Genomic DNA, 15,553 nt, shown 5'->3' on the forward strand with positions numbered 1-15,553 from the left:
GGGCACAGCGGGCTTCACCTGCGCATTGTGTTAGGAAAGCCCTTACTTCTCATGGCAAAATAATTCTGATGATGAATTTTTGCCTTTTCTTTTTCCTTCTCTTGATCCACAGACAGTGGTTACTTCACACTAACACTGTACATTACTACAGTCGTGCCCATTGACACAAGGAGAGGGGAAACAAGGAGGGGGCTAGGCCCAGCTGAGATATGACAGCTTAGGAAGCATGAGGGGAAGGGGGCAATTTATCTCTTCCTCCCCACCATTCTTTGGCCCCACTCTCCCAGGTGCTGTGCAGTTCCCTGCCATGGGCTTTACATATTAGGCTCTTCTCGACAGATAGCTTGGTAAAGCTCATGTGACTTGGGGGACCGCAGATGGAGTTTTAATTGGGTGCAGTCCTATTGCTGCATGCAAGCACACACCCACCCACACCCATACATATCTGATAGTACAACCACTGTTAACATCTCCCAAGATTTCTGGTGCAATTATTTTAGGACACAAGAATGTCTCCTTTGCCATCACTTGTCCTAATTTGTTATGACACGTAATAGCCTTGGCAGAAAAGAAACAACACTGAGTAAAGCACCTGCACACTTTTACATTTAATGGACCACCAATGATGCTATGTAATGCATACGCATGCTTGCTTGTGCTAAGATTTTGCTGTTTAAGGAAAGGATTATCTTAAGAGTGTTTCAAAAGAGGGAGAGAGAAACATAGGGGAGTAGTCAGACCATTAAGTGAACGCTTTTTTCATATTTAGCAGCTATTCTAATTGAACAGCCTTAGCTGATCTCCCTCATTATAGGACTTTCACACTTGGCCCTTCAGGTATTCAGTGAGGTGGGCAGGAGAAATGTGTAGCTTGCTAAAAAGTTAGGCCCTGTTGCAGTTACTACACTGAAGGGAGTACAAAGATTTTCATGCCCTGCACCCCTGGGACTTTTGGGTCCCAGCACCAGAACTGTCTTTCAGAATTGCAGTAACACAGAGAGGGATGAAATGTATCTCATGACAGCTGTGTAGTAGCAGGCATGAGGATTTCAAGGAGGCTGTACCTTGCAAACAGAAAGGCTTCCTTTTCCCTAGTCATGCAACTTTCCACCATCCCTTCCCTGGTCTGTGCCTCACAGACATGGTGGCATAATTTAGCCTTGGGTCAGCATGGTGGGGGTGCTGTAATTTGATTTGGGTGTACTGTTTGCTCTTGTTTATTCTGTGAAAAGTATGTTTCTTTTTCTATCATTTTGTGATAGCAAGAGTAAGGGAGGGAGGACAGCTCATACCACAAGCCCCGGTGAGTCTTGTAAGGAAAACAGAAATGTCCCTTTTTAAAAGAGCTTTTGATTCATATAAACTGCAATATTGTCCAAATAGTTGCATCATACAATACGTCAGAAGCGAAGGACCAAGTTATACCAAAATTGGTATATCACCCAAACTCTTCAACCTCAGTGATTGCCCCTCTCCTGACAAAAACATAATTCTGCAGGAACAAAAAAGTGAATGTATAAGTAAGATTCCGTCTTCATTAAAGTTAGATGCACCTGGAAAAAGCAGCCTAGGGTAGATAACGTTCTGTCAGCTGTAGGTTGTGCACTCAGAAATTATTTATAAAGAACATAAGATGTTTTGGGCTTCACAGACACACCAATTGTCAGTTGATATAGGAAAACTGATATGTTTATATAGTAGTAACAAGTCAAGGGCATTGCCATGTTAGTCCACGTATCCATCATAGGAAACTGCAGTTTGAAAGTTAGTGAAATCAGATACAGGGATGTTGTGCCTTTTAAGACATGATTTAGTCTACGTGCAGAGTATCTGGGCTGGCTTTTATTTGGTGTTCTTTCTTGCCTTTTAAATGTCTGTTTAATGTTTTAATAAAAGCGACCCTTGCCATTTGTGGGGGATACGTTCTCATCTCCCCCGCAAATGGTGAAATCCACAAATAAGGCACTGTGTTTATAAATGCAGTGCCTCCGGCAGCTGGTGGGGTGGGGGATGTACAGCTCTGGTGGCTGGTGATGGGAGCCTGGCGGCAGCAAGCACAGAGTTGCTGAGGAGCTACTGTAAATGGACAAAGTGTATTTAAAATGTGGGTTTGGTATTTGCGAATATTTGGAACTGCGAATGCTGAATCCATGAATAGCGCAGGTTTTCTGTACTATTTTTGTGGAGGTCTTGAGGTTCTTCCATGACTGGTTGACTGTAACCATTTTATGTAGTGGATTGGAGATGCATCCATTTGTCATCCAAACTGGGGTCAAGCAAAGATGTGTCATTGCCCCAACACTGTTGTCCCTTTTTCTGACAATCATTCTGGTTCTCATTAAGAACTGCCTTCCCTCTGGAATTAATATTGAATACCAAATGAATGGAGGGCTTTTCAATCTGGGTTATTTTCGTTTGAAGAACAAATTACTCAAAACAACAATCCTTGACTGTCAATATGCCGATGACTGACTGTGCCATTCTTGTGCATGCTGTGGAAAACTTCCAATCTATCCTATATCTTTTTGGAGAAACCTACTGAACTTTAGGTCTCTCTTTCAACACTAAGAAGACTAAAGTACTCTATCAGCCTGCTCCTGGCCATGAATGTGACCCCCCCTCCCTAAATTAACATCAAGGGAAAGACTCTGGAGGTAGTTGAGCACTTTCCCTGCCTCAGTAGCCACCTCTCTCAGAGAGTGAACATTGATGAGGAGATCCAGTGCACAAGTGCCTCTTTTGGGAAATAGCTTTGGTGCATCTGTAGTCATTGCAGTCTCCAGAAAGACACCAAGATCCAGGTCTACAAAGGAGTCAGCATCCATACTTTCCTTTATGGATGTGAAATGTGGGTGACCTACCGTTATCATCTCAAGAGCCTGGAGAGGTATCTCTAACCATACCTCCGCAAAATCCTCCACATCAAATGGAAAGATTGTCACACAAATGGTAGAGAAATCAGTGTTAACAGCATTGAGGTGGTGATCTTCAAGCACCAACTTCATAGGGCTGGACAATGTATGTGGATACCTGACTCTTTGACTCTGAAAACAAGTGATCTGCACCCAACTTTGTAATATTTCCTCTGGGCATCATGAGATCTCAGGTCATTACTAAGACGCAAGGCATACCTAAGAAAATTGATGCTGACATAAAGAGTTGTAAGGAGCTGGCTGTTGACCAACTCCTGTGGTGCCACAACCTTAACCAAGCAGCAGCCTGTTTTGAGGTAAAGTATCTTAGTCTCAAAACAGAGAAGAGAAAGCAGAGGAAGGAAAAGAGGAAGATACCAATTCCATCTTACAGTTTTAATTATCTGTGCCATAAAAACACTGTATAGTGTAGAGCAGGGGTGGGCAAAATATGGCCCTCAGGACCCCTAAAAAATTTAGCAAATGTATATTTATCTGCTCCTGGCTGCCTGTCAAAGATGGCAGGAGCTGGAGGCAATAGGACCCAGGGGGTGTTGGCAGGATCCAGCAACAAGGCCAGCCCAGCTCTTCCCCCTGCCGGTCCCCTCCTATCCTTGTTAGCCTCCCCACCGGAAGTCTCTGCCTGCCACAGGTTTTGGCCTGCTCCAGCGCCACATGGCTGCATCGCCGGACCATGGGAGCATGGGGCCCACACTGGTACCCCAGAGCCAGGAGCAGGAGGGAGGGTGCGTGTCTGTCCGTCTGTCTTTGCAATGAGGGAGAGGGAGAGAGACAGAGAAAAATGAGGGAGGGGGAGAGAGAGAGAGAGAGAGTGTGTGTGTGTGTACGCACACATACAGTGATGGGGGGGGAGAGGGAGAGAGTGTGTGTATGTTTATAAGGCGAGTCCCGCATGCACTATATGCCATATATGCAGACCCCCACACCCCTTCACACATCCCAGCCCAAATAATTGCCCACTCTTGCTATAGAGGGAAGTGAAACATCACATAACTACAAGAGGCTTGGCTTGCATCTCTGATGTTAGTCTCTCACTTCTGTGTGGATGAAACTTAACAAATTCGGCCACAAATTTTAAAAGCAAAGTAGGGAAACTAGTTTCTTTTTATTCAGATTTAACCAGATGTTCTGAGCAATTTCCCCTAATTAATCTAACAGCTCTTCATTTAAACTCTGCTTTTTGTCTGGTTGCAGTCTTCTAATGTGTCTAAATGATGTTCTTCCATTACAAGGATTCCATGGTTTGGTTATATTCATTAAGGTTTTGTTTGTTTCCTTACAGGCTAAACATATTATTGGCTGGTATGAACCCATTCTATTTCCATGCAGTGAATGTAATTTTACACTGTCTAGTGACTGTTGTGCTGATGTATACTTGTGACAAAGCTGTATTCAAGGACTGTCGACTTGCCTTTGTCACAGCTCTGTTCTTTGCTGTGCATCCCATTCACACAGAAGCTGTAAGTATATGATCCATAAAACAGAGAGAGAGAAGCTAAAAAGAAATGCATGTTATACTTAAAAATAAAACTTTTAAAGAAATATAGGATGTACTATTTGCCATGAGTTAATGCGATGCACACTTTGAATGGTTAACAGCAAAACGACTATCATGTTCATTTATTCTTAACATCTCCTATCAATTATTTTGGAGTTCATACCTGCCAGCTTTCTACTGTAGCACTAACTGTGATTCTCATTAACAACCTAAGCAGACAGGCTAGAAATACAAGCATAGTCCTTCAGCTGGAGGGGAAAAAATGTAAAGCCCAAGTGTCTCAAAACCAGAATGCTTGGTGAGACATCCGTCCTGCTGAGACACTGGTTCTCTCCATTTTTTTCTATAGTCTTTAATTTCTGAACAAAAAGGGGTCCCAAGTTATGACTAATGTTTAGAATATATGCAAAGTTACAAGATAGTAAAAACACTGTCATATGTGTCATGGGTGTTATATGGCTCATGAATTTATTCTCATTGCCTTTTTAATTTAAAAGATTAGAATAGATTAGGGAAAGTCTTTCCTTTAATAAGCTTCAAAATAAAATTAGAGTGTGTTAGCTTCTGTTGCTGCTTTATGCTTTTTTCTGCTGTTGGTTATAAGAAAAGGCAAAGTATCAAAATCTTACATGCTTTAAAATAACCATTCTAGCAGCAGATTTATTTTCATTCTCATGAAGATAAAACAGGTGCTTTTCTCTTTTCAAATGAGAACTTTTCAAAAGTTCTTATGTTTCTGCATAGACAATTATATGTCTAGTTAAGATACCACCAACATTGTACTTCATTGTTTTGAGCTGTCGTAAATGGGTGAGATTGAAATGACTGAAAGGGCTCAGAATTTTTTAGAAGAGATTACTTTAGCAACAAAGAGCCATGAGATTTACAGGTACCTCCTGTGTTGTCTCATGTAAGCTAATCAGCCAAGCTCCCTTAGACAGTACTGTTTTATAAGAGAGGTTTTAGAGTAGGCAAGCTTTGCATTTATTTTTGTCTAGCTCAGAACTTGAGTTTAAAGAAAATGCTTGGGCATTGAAGATTACATAATTAAGTTATCTTAAAAAAGCAAAAACTTCAAAGGGTTTTAGTTTCCTGTATGTGCAGTTTCTAGATCTTTCTGAAGTGAAATGCCAAAAATTTTGTAATATGACTAGTTATAGTGAAAGTTGCCAAGAAGGCTTGGAAGAAACACTCATACTCATCAAATCAGTGATTGCAGTTTTTGTCCGTCTCTGAATTGATTATTATGTGACCTTTGGGTAATAAACTTTATCTTGTTTGTTTTTCCCCCCTTAGGTAACCGGTATTGTAGGCAGAGCAGATGTCTTAGCCTGTCTACTATTTCTGTTGGCTTTTCTCTCCTATAATAGGTATGGAACTTTGATATTAAATGTTACAAGGCATTGGGGGCAGGGTGAAATATGCTCAAAATCTTGACAAGCATATTTCATTTAAAGCTGACAAAACTCCTCCATTCTGCCACTGTACTCCACCACTGTAGTGTGCTCAGTTCATTTAAAGCTGACAAAACCCCTGCAACTCTACCAGAGCTTTTAGTCCTGGCAGTGATTTTTAAAAGAAGGCGCCTGCCATTGCAAACTTTAGATGAATAAACCCATTGAAGCTTACAGCAGTACTCATACCAGTATGGGTTTGCAGCACTGGTTCCATAGTTGTTGAGAATATTTTAAACTTTGGTAAAATGTTTGTACACCAAGTGAACAGCAGTAACTTGCATCCTTTTGATACAAGTAATGCAATTACGAAGCTCACTGAGAATCTAGGATTTTTTCCCTTCCTAACAAAATTAATTTCCTTTGGAGTTGCAGGAATTCTCTGCCTGAACTACATGGAGGACATAGAATGATAGAAAATTAGGTTTGGAAGGGACCCCAGGAGGTCATCTAGTCCAACCCCCTGCTCACAGGATTATTTCAGCTAGGGCTTTGTCAAGCTGGGCCTTAAGAAACCTCTAAGGATAGAGATTCCATCACCTTTTTAGGTAAACTGTCCCAGTGCCTTACCACCCTCCTAGTGAGAGAGTTTTTTCCTGAAATCCAACTTAAACCTTTTTTGCTGCAACTTCAGACCATTGTCCTTGTTCTGTCATCTGTCACCACCAAGAACAGTCTAAAGCCATCCTCTTTGTAACCACCCTTCAGGTAGTTAAAGGCTGCTTTTAAGTCCCCTGTCAGCCTTCTCTTCTACAGACTAAATAAATCTAGTTCCCTCAGCCTCTCCTCAGAAGTCATGCGCCCCAGCCCCTAAGCACAGTTTTTAGCATAGTGCTTAGTCTCAGAGCTGTTGGCAACAGCAGGGCTTAAATTTGTAACTGTCCCAGTATATGTAGAACCTGGCTTAAAGTGCTGGAGGGACGTCTCTTCTGAAATTTCTGTTACATTTAGGAACATGCTAGGTGATGCCATTCTTTATTATGCAATAGAATAACGCCCTCTTCCCTCCCTTGAGTTGTTTGCTATAAAACCTTAGTGCCATTTTGCCAGGAAGTTTCAGAGATTGGTGGTAGCCTATGTATGGCCTTCCTTTGCCCCCGTGAGTCAAATGTCTTGCACTTTGTAACAGTTAGGATTTGTCTCTGACTTAGGAAGGTGTAGATGGGTGAATGTTTCACCCCTAGACTGGTGAGCATTCTGTCACTTCCTAGAGTAAATCAGCATGAGCCCAAACTAGTGGAAAGCAAGCATCTTTAATTTTCCTGGTGTCATACTTTCCACCTGCTTTGCCTTCCTCATTTTTCCTTTTTAGTACTTCTTCTTTCATGACTCTTCTGCTTCCCACATTTTTTATGTTCTTTCTTTTAGTTTAATTAATATTCTGTTTTCTAAACCATTCATAATTTATCAGAAGTTTGAAAAGCAGTTTCAATACATGTAAGTAATTCCTTAATATATATATGATCTTCTAAAAAATATTTACATGCACTTGAAAAATGTGTGAGCACTATTAATAAATAAGAAAATAACTTTTAAAAAGGAACTAAAATCTGTATATCATATTTGTCTGCAGGAGTGTGGATCAGCTTTATGTTGGGGAACATTTCCCTTCCACTGCCTCTCCCTTCTTCCTGCTGCTTAGTTTGTTTCTTGGGACCTGTGCAATGCTGGTGAAAGAAACTGGAATCACTGTGTTTGGTGTGTGCTTAGTCTATGACTTTTTTTCCCTCTCCTGCGGTGGTCTCAAACTGTAAGTAACAGTTTCTCAAATATTAACATCTATATATGTAGAATATATATTAATATGTCTATAACACTATGAATGGAGTTCTGGTCCTGTTGAAGTTAGTGGCACAACTCCCTTTGACCTCAACAAAGCTAGTGTTTCTGTCTTTATTTTTGTTATGTTTTTGCCTGGTACTCTTCCTCTATAGGTTGAATAGACAAGGCTAACTTTAGGTGGGGAACTGATTTTCTAAAAACAGCTAATGTTGAAAGGCTAAACCCTCCCCAAACCCCCCAAACAAACTCAAAACAAACCCTCCTCCTCATTGTTAACCAGTGTGTCACAACATCATATTACAGAAGTGTAGTTTGATGTAGGTTTTGGTGTTACAGTCAAATTTGATTATTTTTCTGTACTATTTTTAAGTATTGTAATTGCTACTTTGGAACTCTTTTGATCCTTCAAGCAGTGCCATTTTTACTTTTCTCCTTTTCTGTAAATTTCCATTTATTAAATAGGTAATCTTTATTAGTTTTTACGTGATTGCAGAAATTAGCAGCTATCTGCACTTACTGAAGAAAAATCAAAATTTTTCAAGCCCCCTTACAGACAGAATCCTTCTAATTATGTCAGTAATTTGGTGCCTTCTTACCTATCAAAGAGAAGGCAGTAATAAAAGAAGCCGTTGTGTCCAGCTTGCCTGCAAACTCTGAGCGTGATATATATGTGTGTTATGACGTGTGTGTGTGCAATGCTTTATGCATTCCTGTACTGCATCTCATATTTCATCTCTTTCCACTCACTTCAATGGGGTTGGATAAAACTTTGCAGGAAGCCCTCTGGCTTCTTCCTGTACTGCTAGTAGTTTTAGGGGATGATGCACTAGTAGGGTATTTCTTCTTTTGTCTTACCTGCATTAATTCATGGTTGGTTAGTGGCACACTATTTTGTGCAGTTACAGGTTCACAGGGAATGGCATAAACCATGCTTGCAGACATGGGCAGATCTAGAATTTTGAAAAGGGGAGGTACAGATGGTGTAGTGCATCATTACATGTAACACAACACCTATTTTTCACCAGGTAAAAAGAAACTAGAATCTTTGCTAGTATGCTAGGGGGCTAGCACTATATTATCCAGTTTAAAATCGAACTGTATTGGAATGTTCACTAATTTACTATATCATATATTATGTATAAAAACCACAGCAAACTTGGGTAAAAAATAATATGTTGTTTCATTAGTTCTGTAGCCACTGGAATTAAATGTATATCTCTCTAAGATTTATAAAACTAAATCTAGCAGTCTTGAACTTCACTGAAAGTTATTTCTACATCTGAGTTAACATCTTTAGCTAGAGTTAAAAACACTCTACACGTTCATGGAAATGGCAGCTACATCAGAAGCATCTAACAGACAGCAGAATTTCAAAAGAAAGAAAAGCTTGATTAGTTGAACATCAAGACTATTAAAAAAGAGAAAGGGTCTTTAACACCCATGGCATGAAGAGTTTAGGATGAATCAAGTCAATTATAATGAACCATGAAGTCAAGCGACTCCCTCACTGCTGTCTGAATAGAAATGCTGCTGCCACTTTTAGGCAGTTGGTTACCAGGAATCCAAGGGGAGTGTGACTGCACCCTCCCTGGATCCGCTCTTGCTTGCACTGATAATATTTCTCATGTATTATGTGAATTTTCAGGAGCTGAGTGGCTAAAAATGATGTGATGGTTTTCTGTGCCTCTTTTCCTTTCCTTCTCCTCACATCCAGTAGTCCCTAAATATTATCGTACTTCAGTGATATTAAAGAATTGTCATATCTAGGCCACTAACTTGATGAGAATGAGGCTCCATGGCCCAGATGTGCTATACTTAGTAGGACTGTGAGAAGCTTCGGTCTCTGATTTGATTCGGCGGAAATTCAGCCTGATTCAGCGGCAGAATCTCCAAATCCTAATTAAATCAGGAGACCCTTTAATCTCTCTGAATTGAATTGGAACCCTCCAAATCAATTTGGAGAGATTTGGGAAGATTTGATGATTCAGACATAGACATAGCTTTAAATGTTTTTTCTATGTACCAAGCGGCTCATGAATACTGAGATGCTGGGACAGATGGTATGTTTTATGGGAGTGCAGGGGGGTTCCCCTATATGCTTGGTGGTGGACCTGGAAGTGGAGCAGAAGCAGTTCCAGTCCACTTCTGGGTCTACTGGGGAGTTCGCGTGGGACCCTGCCCCCGGGGTTGGTGACTGGTGCCTCCTGGGTCTGGGGGCTCACCTGTGGTCCGCCTGTGGCCGATCGCCGAGCTGGGGGGGTGGTGGTGTGTGTGAGGGTGTCCCCCATGTACTTGGTGGCGGACCTGGAAGTGGACCAGAACTACTTCTGGTCCATTACTGGGTTCACTGCTGAGCATGCAAGGGGGCCCCCCACACTCCTGTGGGATGCTGCATTGGCCCCAGCATCACAGCATTCACAAGCCACGCCTGGTACCTCGAGGTATGTCGAAAAAACATTTAAACCTGTATCTATGTCCGAATTGCTGATTCTGTTTATCAGCATCGCGTCTTCAGATTTGGATTCAGCCGAATTGAATTGGGACAGTGATCTGAATCAACAAATTGAATCACTGTCCTCCAGTTTAGGCTGAATTCGAATTGAATACGGCCTGTTTCACACACCCCTAATACTTAGATGTTGTATTGTGCTCTAGCATAGCAGTGTATTAGGGTTGTGTAAGGCTTCGGACAGAGCTTTGGATCCGGAGAAGCTTCAGACACTTCAGGGATTGAAGCAGCACATCTGGGTCAAAGTGCTGCCTTGTTCGGCTTCCCAAAGCGCTTCGGAGCTGCCTCAGAGATACGGTCATAGGATGTAATGGAGAAACAATAAAATATCTATAACTTTGTTGTTTTTTGTCTATTTTGGATGCAATTTTCCGAGTTGGTAGATTTTCCAGAGATAAGGAGGTCTGCCAAGTATCAAGAAGATTGGTGCAGGGGTTTAGGGGGAACGGCACCCCAAATTTTTGAAAGCAAAACCCATGTCACGTCTAGGCGTTACAACATAGCAGGGTGAAAACTGCAGGGCTGGTAGTTCTTACAGAGGCCACAAAACCTGCAAAGCTTCAAGAAGATCAGTGCAGGAGTTTGGGGGCAACTTTACCCCAAATTCTTGAAAGCAAAACTCCTGTCACATCTATGTGGTACAACACAGGGAGGTCAAAACTGCAGGGATGGTAGCTCTTACTAACACCACAAAGCCTGCCAAATTTCAAGAAGATCGGTGCAGGGGTTTGTGGGGAACTGCCCCTCAAGCTGGGGACAAACAAAACTTGTGCCATGGGTGCTGTAGGACTGACTGTGTGTGGCCTGGGGCAGGGAGGCCTGGGTGCTAAGCTGCTGTGTTCCCAGTTACCAGTCAATCGATCATGATTCACTCAGGGACCAGCTCAATACACAGGACCCAGCTACGACATAACGACTTAACAAGCATGGATTAACACCTGCAAGACCAGGCTAAGGAGAGGAAAGAATCAATACAGACAGTCAACTGCCCCAAGACAGGGACAGTTGTGGCAAAAGTTTGCCCATCAGCAGCTAGGGGTGCATGCGGCCGCAGAACCCCCCTGCACCAATCTCCTCCACAGCTGGCAGGCTTCAGGGCCACAGCAGGGGCCACCACCCCTGCAGCTGTCATCCTGCTGCGCCTTAACACGCAGTGTCACCCATGGCACGAGTTTTGGTTGTCCACAGCTTGAGGTGCAGTTCTCCCCAAAACCCTGCACCAAACTTCTTGAAACTTGGCAGGCTTTGTGGCCTCAGTAAGAGCTACCAGCCCTGCAGTTTTCACCCCCCTGTGTTGTAACTTACAGCCGTGACAGGAGTTTGCTTTCAAGAATTTGTGGTACAGTTCCCCCCAAACCCCTGCACCGATCTTCATGAAACTTTGCAGGTTTCATGCACTCAACAGAGGCTACCATCCCTTCAAGTTTCATCCAAATCAGACAAAAAACAACATAGTTATAGATATTTAATTGATTCCCCATTATACCGTATGGCCAGATCTCCGAGGAGGCTCCGAAGCTTTGGAGCCGCTTCAGCCGGATTGAGGCAGAAAAGTGGTCCCAAGCTCCAGATTGGTTCATGGCCATCTGAAGCGGCCAGATCCAAAGCTGGATCAGACCGCTGCTGACTGCACAGGCCTACTGTCTATGTGTGACTTTTAAGGGGCAAAAGGGAGGTTGCAGGTTCTCAAGTACTGCCAAGACTTGCTCCCCTATCCCTAAGCCTATGCTTGTTTGAATTGGTTTATTCAGCAAGGCAGCTGCCACAAAATATAACTGTTGTGAAATACACTGCATAATTTCTCCTGCTCTCATGGTCTGGAGGAAAGTTTAATACTGCTAATGTTCTGTTATCTGAGGTGCTCTTGCTCTTTCATTAGTTACAAATTGCTATTAATTATTTACCCATTACGCCCAGTATTTGGTCACAACTTGGCACATTGTAGTAAATGAGATTTCATTTTGCATTAAGACATTAATATGTCTTGAATTTCCAAGATGCTGCCTTATGATGGAGTAGACATGAAACAAAAGGACCACTTCTTACAAGGTTTTCTTTCCCCCCTCTCTTTTTTTTTTTTTTTGCTTCTCAATTCGTTGAGTAATCAGGAGGAATGGAAGGGTCCATCAGAGATTCGCATGGCAGCCTGCGGCTTCTTCATCGGCTTCACTGCAGATTCCTCCGTCCAGCAGGGAAAATGGAAAGCACCGCTTTGCTCAGAAAGGGACCTGGAATTCATGCCACCCCACATCACCTGAAGAGCAACGGAGTAGCAGCCTTTCTGTCTCAAACAAAGCCATGCGGGCTATTCTTAGGTACTGCATGCCAGCAGCAGTTCCCATTTTCTTTAAACTGGGCATTTAATATCTGTGTTTGTTTTACTCATGACAAGAAGCATTTTACTTATTTTAGGGAAGAGAAGAATAGTATCTGAGATGTGTGAGGAGCCCAGGTGTCTGATAAGGTGCTCCTACCCTGACAGCTTATGTAGTGGGATGAGTACTTAGTTGTATTTCTAATCCTTCCTTTGCAGCTCTTTTGAGAGGAAATTTATGGGGCTGTGCTGCTGGTCTGAAATTGGAGAACACTGGCATGCATATTTCCCTCTTAAATTCTAAAATTGGGTGGTGAGCACAGGAACATGGTTCTTCACAGCACTACATTATAAAACACTTCAAATACTAACTGCCACATTCTGCCTTGCTCAAGAATTATGGAAAAGCTGGGGTGGTGGAATAATTAAACTATGTTATATCTGGCAGTTAGTGAAGCTGTCAGTGCAGTCACTGTGCCTCTTCTCTTCAAACCAAGCCCTTGCCTTTAACAATGAGCCACACTTTGATACAGGGCAAGAATGCTGCATTCCCAATTTTAAGAAAAATGCAGATGAGTTATTGTGGTAATGTTTATCTGTAGGTGCATAACGTTTCAAAACTAAGCATCTCAGTTACTGAGAGATATAATTGATGCTGTCTTATTTAAAGAAGCTTCCATCTAAATACCGTTATTTTAAAATGGTTTGTGTGTGGTGGGGGTAGAATTGACAAGATGATGATTCTCCAGTACCTTTTAATTTGTAGGCTAAGACAAAATGGTTTTAAAAGTCTGCTTTCAAAATGTAGCTGTCTCAAGCGTGTCAGTTTAAGATGAAAATTAATGAGCAATTTATTTTCTTTAAATAAAAAGTAATTTTGTTTTCTCTAAAAGTGCCCTCAAAAATTGGTCATAAGACTTAGATGGCTCCACAGTGCAATGCTGTGTGGATCTTTGGTATCTCCATATGTCACTACTGGCTTTTTAGAATTTTACCCTAAGATATGAGACATAGGTGTAGAGATCTGGGGGAGGACTTAGACCATGCATATCAAGCCAGATGCTTCCAGTAGGTAGTCCCTACACGAGATCATATGTACTTTTCTTTCAGCAGCCCACATACAAAGAATATAATTATGGAAGGGCTTTAAAAAGTGGAAAACTGAGGCTGTTTCATTGAGGTAGCACCTGCGTTATCAGTGCCCATTAACTGTATAGTGCAAGCCTATAGTATGTTTGAGAAATTAAGTTTCTTAATAATTATATAGGAGTAATAACTCTAACTTTAGGGAAAGTGACCCTCAGTGAGGGGGAGGGTATTTTCTTGTTGAATGATGAAAAACTCTTCCCATTAGATCTTGTGTTTTACAATATGATTTATGGTCCACTACAGTTACCCAAAAGTGGAGTGCTGAAGTCTTCTGTTGTCTGAAGATAATCTGAAAATGTGTTTTCAGCTGTGGGTGTGTTTTATGATGCATACCTTTACATACATGGGCTCCTAAAGGACTGCGATAAGCAAACACCTAGTAAGATGCAACTCTTCTGATGCCAGTCTTCAAATACGTGGAGTATGATTATAACGAGGATGGAGAGAGACTAGTCTCTGTGGTCACAGGGGGTCAGACTAGGAATAACGGTCTTAATTTACAGCCAGGGAAACTTAGGTTGGACATTAAGAAAACCTTTTTTCAGTACAAGGGAGATTAAACATTGGAAAGGGTTACCCAGAGAGGCTGTGAAATCTCTATCCCTGGAAGTTTTTAAGAACAGGTTAGACAGACATTTGCCTGGGCTTGTTTAGATAGGGATGATCCTACTGTGACTTGGGAGCTGGACTAGATGACCTCCTGAGGTGCCTTCCAGACACAGGTGACTGGTAGGGAGGGCACGTGCCCCCCTGAGATTTGGTCCCTGACTTGGCACTGCTCAGGATGGAGTAGTTTTTTTGCTGCACAGACTGGTGGTGTGTTGGGCAGTGGGGGGCACTAAGCTGTGGCACAGAAGTATAGGAGTGGATATGGGGGTTTTGGTCTGGACCTGCCCACAAATTGTGCCCCTCCAGACTCAGGAGGCACTAGTCACCTCTGCTTCCAGCTCTGCATTTGTGTGATTCTGTTCTCTAAAGCTGTATTAAATATATTAATTAAGTAAATATATTTTTCCATGTGGTAAATGGTGTGAATGGAAAGGACTATTGGTATGTTATTTCGCAGTGTATCTTTCCTTGCCTTCCATCAGATTGTCAAGACTTCTTTGTTTATATTCTGAGGTGTTTAGACAGAGCAGCAACTAGTCTGCTTGGACTTCAGGTGCGAAGTCCATTTTAAAATATTTTATTGAATGTACCTCTAACGATTTCCTATTGAGGAATTCACTCTGTCATGGTTACTGGTCACATTTGAGTTTTGGGTCAGATCATCTGTTGGTATATGCTGACTTGGCTCTGTTGTATGCAAGTCCTAGCAGCAATGACGATGCTTCAAAACAGACTAAAAGTCACCTGAATTATTTATTTGAAGGACAAAGCTTATGCGCCAGACACTAAATGAATGATAGCTCTGAGTCAAAGAAAATAGCAGAATGTATGTGAATTATTAAAGCAGGCTTGTAGCAGTATCCTGGTGTGAGACATTGGGAATGAGAGCTCCTGTTCACTTGGAGACTCAAGATAATGGCTTTATAGAGGAGATGCTATGCTGTCCATGCTTTATAGAGTGTCTCTTGTTTCCCTAAGCAGCCTGGAAACAAGCTGCCTCCACTGTTCAGTCACTAAAAAATGTGGTGCCACAGACAGCTGAACTGTCCTGTAGTATTTCTGAAGCCTAGAAGAATGGTTGATGGTACCTCTCGTATAGCAGCCCTCATTAGCCTGCCCAGTCCTCCTGTCCAGTCAGTATCCATTACATGTAGTGAGTGGTTTTATGCAAATCATTAACATGGCAAACTATGGAATCTGTTCCACTAATGCGGGGGCAAAATAACCCCATATGCAAGTTAAATTCTATCCTGCAGATTGATAAGCCTTTATTATTTGCTTCGCCATTCATCTTTGGCTGTCAAG

General features: G+C 42.0%; 1 protein-coding gene across 4 annotated transcripts in view; it reads left to right on the forward strand.

Moving 5' to 3' along the window:
* The window catches only part of TMTC1 (transmembrane O-mannosyltransferase targeting cadherins 1), a 252,560-nt gene that overhangs the window by 22,462 nt on the left and 214,545 nt on the right, over positions 1–15,553 (forward strand). For all 4 annotated transcript variants that reach the window (XM_090043366.1, XM_090043367.1, XM_090043368.1 and 1 more), the window contains exons 2-5: positions 4,216–4,393; positions 5,728–5,801; positions 7,459–7,635; positions 12,285–12,491. In XM_090043366.1, the coding sequence (XP_089899492.1) occupies positions 4,216–4,393; positions 5,728–5,801; positions 7,459–7,635; positions 12,285–12,491 (636 nt within the window). The remainder of the gene's footprint in view (positions 1–4,215; positions 4,394–5,727; positions 5,802–7,458; positions 7,636–12,284; positions 12,492–15,553) is intronic.

The sequence above is a fragment of the Crocodylus siamensis genome, chromosome 4, assembly GCF_052110815.1.
Source record: "Crocodylus siamensis isolate JL-2025a chromosome 4, ASM5211081v1, whole genome shotgun sequence".
Lineage (NCBI taxonomy): Eukaryota > Metazoa > Chordata > Crocodylia > Crocodylidae > Crocodylus > Crocodylus siamensis.